Below are 8,223 nucleotides of genomic sequence, written 5' to 3' on the forward strand. Positions count from 1 at the left end.
CAATGTTAATGGCAACTTTATTGGCGAAGAATGATATAAACATAGGAACATATTCCAAATTAATAGCTTTCCTTAAACGAAAAAGGGTTGGATATCAACCTAAAAAGTCAAAAATCCTAAGTTTCGAACAAATAATTCACTTCCTAAGTCAAGCTCCTGATGAACAGTTTTTAATGATAAAGGTGGGTCGAAATCTTTCATACCTATAGACGGCAGCATGCAAAAGTCATAAACTCTTTTAGGTCGCATTAATCTTTGGAATTTGCGGAGCCTGCCGACGTCAAGAGTTATATAACTTGAAATCAGAAAACATCACGGAAATCAATAATTCTCTCATCATAAACATTGAGGATACTAAGAGGCAAATTCAGAGATTCCACTTAAGGCGCACTCGCACTTAAGTCACACTCATACTCAACTTTCTGATTCAATAAACTTTCTATCTGCCCTTACACAGTAAAGGTGAGGGTAACCTTAGTAATATATGAGTGGTAGACAAGGGAACCAGTTAGTACACTTATTTGACACTTATCTGAATGATCCGCATTTTTGCATTTAAAATTAAGTAAATTTGCTGCTTATTTGTTGAAATGGTCATGGATGATTTTTGGGAATTTGTACAACATGTGGAAGATGATAACAATTATTTGCCAATTCCAAGGTAAATTTTTAAATTAAGAGCTTATTATTATGTATAGTTCTGAATTAATGAACAATAAATATAAATAGTTAATATAACTGGTATAAGCTCACAAAATAGCAATAATGTAGGTACTTAACTGCGTAGCTCATTTTTTTAAATTGATTGTTGTACTGTACATGTATTTTTAGTTTTGTTTTTACTCCGTAGGGTTATAATAAGAGACATGCAAAATCCATTGGAAAGATACACCAATACAGAATTGTTGCAAAGGTTTCGGTTTTCACGGCAGACCATTGAAATGGTCTTGCTGCCGTTGATTTATCCTAATGGAAATGCTCCTGATGACATGCGAGGATTACCTATACTTCCCATAATTAAACTCTGTACAGCTTTACGGTTTTATGCTGTTGGTAGTTTACAGGTATCTAATTTTACCAACTAGGTAATTTGTAGAAATGATCATTACATTATTATATATCAGAGACCATGTGGGGATCTACATAGCATAAGCCAGTCAAGTGCATGCAGAATTATTAGAGAGGTTTCTGAAATTATTGCTCGGAATCTTGGACAATATATAAAGTTTCCTGATAATCCACACGACATGACCAGAAACAGGGAAATGTTTTATGCAATGGCAGGATTTCCTGGAGTAGTAGGTTGTGTGGATGGAACACATATCGAAATAAAGAATCCAGGTGGGCCTACAGCAGAGGTGTATAGAAATAGAAAATCCTGGATGTCGTTAAACGTGCAAGCTGTTGCTGGGCCCCAAGCAGAATTTTTGGACATCGTTATCCGTTGGTCAGGGTCGGCACATGATGCTCGGATATTTAGAAGCAGCTCAGTGGCACTAAAGTTTGAGCAACGACAATTGGAAGGTATTCTCCTTGGAGATAGTGCATATGCACAACTCTCATACTTTTTTACACCCATGAACAACCCACTGACACGAGCGGAGAGAAGGTACAATGTTGCCCAGAAAAGTACCAGAAATGTAGTAGAAAGAGCATTTGGCCAATGGAAGCAAAGGTTCCGTTGTCTAAGCAAGTGCTTAAATTACAATGTTCGAGCAGTTACTAGGATAGTAGCCGCTACAGCTGTATTGCACAATATAGCTGTAAAAGGGCGGGAACAATTTGCCCCGGATCCACATTTTCTGGAAAGAAATGTTCCTGTGCCACCAGCAACTCGACGTGCCACTGGAGCAATAATACGAGCAGCCTTTATTGAACGGCACTTTACACATCAACGATAATAATCAGACCATTATTAAATGAAATGATGTTATGTAGAGTATAATTACTAATGTTAATTTTAAAAAATACATTCTTCCATTTTAGCTGTGCGGAGCTTCTCCTGTTTCAGTTGCTCTTTTGCTACTTCGACCTTGACCCGCTGCTCCTCCAAACGCAACCTTTGCTCTTCTAACCGCAGCAGGTGGATCTCCTGATCTTGCGCCTCCAACTGTTGGTTGCGACGCAATCGAACCTCCAATTCCCGTTCTATGCATCTACCCCTGGAAACATATGTTGACTGTCTTTTATTGGGGGTAGCAGTGTTGGAGACAACAAGTGAACCGCTGGTGCTAGGCGCTTGCGCAGTTACCAAGAGGTGTAAAATATTGTTCTCATCGACAGTGTATACCCTAGATCCAGTTACACCCTCCGGTGAAATTATGGTGTCGCTGTCGATGGTATCTTTAATTTCAATATCTACAGTATCGAGAATATCGTCGACGAGGTCCCCGTCGCTACTCTCAGGAGGCTTGTATGTTCCTCCACCGGTTTTCAACCGCAACTGTTTTTCCTTAGTAATCTCTTTTCTGCGACGACCCTTCATGTTTTCCCAGCATTTTTTTAATTGCTCAATAGTCCTATGACTGTTTCCTGAAATTGCATTGTATTCTGCAGTCAGCCGCACCCACGTCTTCTTCTTGTGTGACAAGCTAATGCAATCTGTTTTCTTGCATTCTATGATGCTCTGGTACTTCACAACAAGTTCTTTCAAACACACCTTTTCATCGGCAGAAAAACATACCCGTTTCTCCTTCTCTTCGCCCATTGTCACTAATCAACTAATTTTAATCTAACTAAACTATCAACTTACGAACAAAGAACAGTATAAATAATGAGATTATAGAGTACGAATGTGTAATTCAACCGCATGTGACAAGCCAGCAGCACTTGGCACGTTTCAACTGCCACATCTAGGCGCTGTTGCCAAATATTTTACCTACTCGACTCAAACTTACATGAGGGTGTGGAGTCCTTACTTTATGAATCTGGTTTATAAGTATAAGGCTTTCTCAAACTTCACTAAGGGTGACATGAGTGTGAGCTAAGTTGAGTTTCAGTGACATCTCTGAATTTGCCTCTAAAACTTACAAACCTAGAAGCTAGAACATTTACAGTCATAAATGCAGATAACATTGACTATTCAATTCATCTGACATTTGTCACATTTCGACCAGTGAAATGCCACAATTTCAAATTGCTGAGCCAATGGGAACAAATTATAGTGATAATTCCACGTGTGGTAATTTCAGCGATAATTCCACTAGAGAAATAGTGACAATTTGAAACGAATGAAGTTACTTTTATTCTGAATACAAGTTACTTATTACAGTTAGAGGAATAAAAAGTACAATTAGAAAAATTAACAGTCTTGCAGTTTTGCACTAAGGCTCCTGAAGAAGAAATTGAAGAATTGCTATCATGTACAACAATTCTGTTTGTTTCATTGTTGTGGGCAACGTCTCGGTTTTCCCTCATCTTCTCCACAATTGATGTATGGTGATTGCTATCAAGTTGAAGATAGGATTTTATCGAACTAACACTGCTGTGGCCAGTTATTTTTAATAATTGATTTTCTCCTACGCCTGATTTTGCTAAATTGGACACTGCTGATGATCGTAAGGAATGGTTCGTTATTTTCCTCCTCTTTATATCTAAACCGGTCTCTTCAGCAGCATGTTTCACCCATTTAGTAATTTCGTTAATACCGACAGGAGAGTTTTTGTACCAATTGCTGCATTCGGTATTTGTCCAGTATGGATTTGGTGTCAAAAAAAATCTGTCCGTTGTAATATTGTCACCTCGTTTTTTCACAAGTAAATGGTACAATCTGAATTAAAAACCATTGATCATGATTACTGTGATTGTTCTAATTAGAAAATACTTACCGCACAGGGCATACAGCAGATTGCGTCGTATTCGGAATTAACCATTTACTCTCGGTAAGTGGTTTTGCTCCGCCTTGCGCAGTTTTTGAAAAAATAGGATTGTACTCAATCCTTCCTGTTGGAGTTCCGGTGTTATCAAGTTCTTCATTGAAAAAATGCGTCAAACAGCGAGCTCCTTCTCCACCACGCCAAGCAAGTTCGTACGACGCTACCATAAAGAATTTCTTTTGTAAACCATCAGGGGTCTCTTCGTTAAATTTTGTAGTTAGAGTAGAACATTCTTTTTCAGTAAGAGACGCCGCGCTCCTTTTCCTTTTCTCTGGCAACGCCTGAAGGGTTTTTCGCATTACATCCCTGGTATCCCTAGCCGTTTTAAATACGAGGTCAGTAAATGGGTTGAACTGAATATTCCATTTATTGAAGAACATTTCTTGCACCATTTTTGCCGTTACATTCCACATCTGCTTTAATACACCTTCTTTGTAACTAGACCCATCCTGTTTCTTCATATTAGCGGCCCAACTTTTTAAAATATTATTAATTTCAAATAAGGACGTTGTCCTATCCAGTTTATAATTCTTTTCGTCCAAAAACTTAGAAAACTGATTCCACACAGAGTCGCGAGATTTTTTTGTGTTGACTGGAATATTTTTCTTAATTTGTTGATCTATTTCACTAACGGGTTTGTCACCAAATCTTTTAGTTTGATTGCTCATCGTAACTAACAAGCTTGGAGCACAATGGAATAAAATCAAGCAAAATGAAACTTAAAGTAGTTAGAGCGCCTAGGTAAAAGTAACAAGAAGTTGATGAAAATTTGGTCACTTATTCTCTGAGAGACGCACTTTCCAATGGTCAAAATAAAAAAGAGATCCTATGTGCCGTTTCTGAGATATTTGACAGTAAAGACAGGGTATTTTAACATGGGCTCTTATGGACAGACTCGGTTTTTTTGTACTAGCGAAGGTGTTTGTATCAAGACTTAAATGAGATGGGTCTCATTCGAAGCGAAATTTTGTGACGAATCTAAATATGCACGGAAAAGTACAGGTTCATGATGAAATAAGGAAGATATTTGCCACCGGCGCGCTATACATTTCGCGTTCAAATCTGGTGACTTTTCCATCAGGTCTAGTATATCATTTCCGAAGCTTTTAAATGCAGGTAAAAGTAACAAGAAGTTGATTTCTGCATTCCCTCTTTGCACTTCGAGAGCGATCTTCTGGCGTAAGAAGGTGGTAGATCTTGGGTCTCAAATGGTCTCTTTTATTATTTGTCCTAATTGTTTGGTGAAGGTCAGTGCTTCCTGTCCCAACACTGCACACACCACTTGACTCCAATCCAATAGTGAAGAAATGTTTGTTTTCTAAAAGTGTGTGATATTTGGTTTTCTTATCTGACCCTGCTTTGCGTATTATCGCTCCAACTCCCGATAGTGCTAGTCGTCGATATCCATGCGTGAAAGTATCTCTTATGGTAACATCCCAAGTTACATGTTTTCCTTGCGTTCATGGTTGCAATGTTCTTCCATCTGGACGACTTCTGTCATTGTGTATCATATTTGAAGGTTCCAAATTGACCGCAAGACCAGCCTGTCTCATTGATCTGCCTATAATGACGTTTATTATTATTATTATTATGGTCGTTGTTTCTTGTGAGAACTCAGGTTCAGGGGTCCAGCCTGGTTAACTAATCGCACGGATTAAAATCAAGTAACGATTAGTGTCTGTCTGTATGTCGCTCGTCTGGTGAAATTATGTCGGGTCCTAAAAAAAATTAAATAAATAAATAAAAAATTCACACACGCACATTGGAAATCTAGAGATAGTATGTAATTCATACGTACCAACATAGCTTATTATTGTGGTCGGTATTTCTTGTGAGAACTCAGGTCTAGCCCGGTTAACTAATCGCACGGATTAAAATCAAGTAACGATTAGTGTCTGGTGAAGTTATGTAGGGTCCTAAAAAAAATATTTAAAAATTTCACACACACACATCGGAAATCTAGAGATTATTATTATTATTATTATTATTATTAGTAGTAGTAGATCTGGATATCATTCCCGAAGCTTTGAAATGCAGTGGTAAGGTTGTTAAACAGCATTCATATTATTATTATAAATAATTTATTGTATAGTTACTAGAGCCATAAAATAATGTTTCTTTTCATGATGAAAGTTTACTTACATGGAATAGGCACCGTAATTGACTAGGAAACAATTTGTAATAATAATTGGAGCTGGATTGTAGCGCAGCTTTGGTAAGTATCATTCACCAACATAGTGTTGGTATGTCAAGTGAAAATATCTTCATTGAGATGTTGTCAATATGGTATTCAGTCACTGTTTTGAAGCTGCACCTTGAGAAGACAAAAACAAGAAATAATTAGATATATAGTTAGTTGGGATGGGTAGTTGTACTCATAGAATTATTACCACTATTTACCACTGAAGAAGAGCTCCAGTTTTTCTATTGTCTTTTTCTGTGTTGTGACGCGAGGTTTGCCGTCTACTTGGACTCCAAGGCAGACAGTTAGCCCCTGCACTTTGTTGGCGTCGTACTCCCTCTTCAGCTCTTCTATGGTGACACCTGCTGCAGCCATTTTTCCAACCATAGCCTTGCTGACTCCGACAGAAAAAAGAGCCTCAAGAGAAGGCATAATAGCTTTTCTCCTTTTGAGTTCAGCTTGACGCTTCAAGAAGTCTCTGAAGGTCACCATATTTTCTCGGACACGGGTTGGAGATACTTTGATGGATGACTGATTCAGAAGTCTATCGAGCACGGAGCAGTCAGTAACAGCATTGTGAGCTGACTTATGCAACTCCTCCCAGTATGGACCAGTGAGGTAGGTTTCCGCTAATGCTGACTGCTTGCACACTTTGCCTTGCTTCAAGAGAGGCATTGTATCAGAAAACCCGGCAACACACTCAGCAAAAGCTTTTACTTCACCGTGCTCTTTGAGAAACTTTATTAATCTTGGGGCATCAAAGCGGATGATATTGTGCCCAACCAAGAAGACAGAGTCGCCACACTGCTGCAGAAAATGTAACAGCTGGTTCACAATTTCTTTCGGAGGAGTTGTGGAAACACAGACGCCATGGTGATAAAGCTTCCCGGCTGTCATTTTGAGACCAGTCACCTCTGCTGCTTTCACATGAAAGTTCTTTTTGGGGATCATATACCAGGACTTCTCCATGCTTCCACACTTGACGGCAATTTGAACAATTTCATCAGCAGCTTGAAAACCAGTTGTTTCCAAATCGATGATGACTGGGACACAACTTTCAGTCGGTTGGAGAGCATCAGGCAACCAGGCACTGCCGACAGAAACCGCTGCAGAAGCACGTTCCATAACATTGCCCATGCCACTCTCGTATGTCAGGCCTTCATTATTGTTTGTTGCTTTCCAACTATTCTTCATTTTGTTATGGAGACGTCTTGCCTTGATGTCAGGCCTGGCTTGGGAAAGAGCTTTGACCATTTTACGGTGTTGAAGTTTCTCTCTAGTTCTGAATACAGAGGGCGACAATGTTGCTTTCTGGAAGACAGCCTCAGCGTACGTCGATCCCAAGTTCTTCTCACACACAGCTGCTGAGACACGGAAAAAGTTTGCTTCCGTGCCACAATAGTGTCTTGATTTGGGAGCACGAGTAACACACATGTGATTAAAACTCTCATTTTGTTGAGTTGAACCACAAGGAGCCAGTGTGTGGGCCATCGCTGCTTGTCCAGACAGAAGAACATGAAGAGCAGCACGCCATCCAGGTTGATCAGTCTCACTGAATTTCTTCTGCCTCGGAAGACCCTTGTAAACATAGTTGTCAGGGTCTTCTTTGGCTTTGCACCAGTCACTGCATTCTTCATGCTCTCCGAAGCTGTGATTCTCAATGTTCATGATGGCAGCACGAACGCCTTCGACATCGCCTTTGTTCTGTTTTATGGCATATCCAAGTTGTCTCTTCAGATGGGCAATGTGAGAAGTTTGTAGCCACTTATGTGTTGTCTTCAACTTGTAGAGAGCATTGTTGAAACCAGACATGTTATGGTTCAAGTCGACCACTTTCTCAATGGGTGTAGAACACTCTCTGAGAAGCGCTGCTATGGTGGAGGAGTCTCTGTCTTCGATGAACTGGCCAACCACAACCCCAGCTTCTTTCAGGTCTGGGTTGTGTGCTATCAGCTTTACAGCAGAATGCGGCTCCATGCCCTTGGCACTACCTTCATAATTTCTGGCACACTTGTGATCACCTTCCTTGGCACCAAGAGCACACTTTCGGCAATAATTACTGACAACATCATAGCCAAGAATCTTGTTTGAGTGAAGGCCTATCATCGATCGGCGACCACTGTGGCTGTTGTAAGAACGGCCATTGCCTCTCTTATCCCATCCCAT

General features: G+C 39.8%; 2 protein-coding genes across 2 annotated transcripts; both read right to left on the reverse strand.

Moving 5' to 3' along the window:
* Positions 1 to 1,960: 1,960 nt before the first annotated feature.
* LOC116160861 lies at positions 1,961 to 4,675 on the reverse strand. The gene is made up of 3 exons (XM_031473999.1): positions 3,828 to 4,675; positions 3,291 to 3,769; positions 1,961 to 2,712 (listed from the first exon to the last, which is right to left on the reverse strand). The coding sequence occupies exons 1-3, from the start codon at positions 4,541 to 4,543 to the stop codon at positions 1,961 to 1,963; spliced, it is 1,947 nt and encodes a 648-aa protein (XP_031329859.1). The 5' UTR covers positions 4,544 to 4,675.
* A 171-nt stretch (positions 4,676 to 4,846) lies between these two features.
* On the reverse strand, positions 4,847 to 8,223 carry LOC116160869. The gene is made up of 4 exons (XM_031474012.1): positions 6,276 to 8,223; positions 6,018 to 6,189; positions 5,674 to 5,791; positions 4,847 to 5,593 (listed from the first exon to the last, which is right to left on the reverse strand). The coding sequence occupies exons 1-2, from the start codon at positions 8,221 to 8,223 to the stop codon at positions 6,170 to 6,172; spliced, it is 1,968 nt and encodes a 655-aa protein (XP_031329872.1). The 3' UTR covers positions 4,847 to 5,593; positions 5,674 to 5,791; positions 6,018 to 6,169.

Source organism: Photinus pyralis, unplaced genomic scaffold, assembly GCF_008802855.1.
Source record: "Photinus pyralis isolate 1611_PpyrPB1 unplaced genomic scaffold, Ppyr1.3 Ppyr1.4_LG1, whole genome shotgun sequence".
NCBI lineage: Eukaryota > Metazoa > Arthropoda > Insecta > Coleoptera > Lampyridae > Photinus > Photinus pyralis.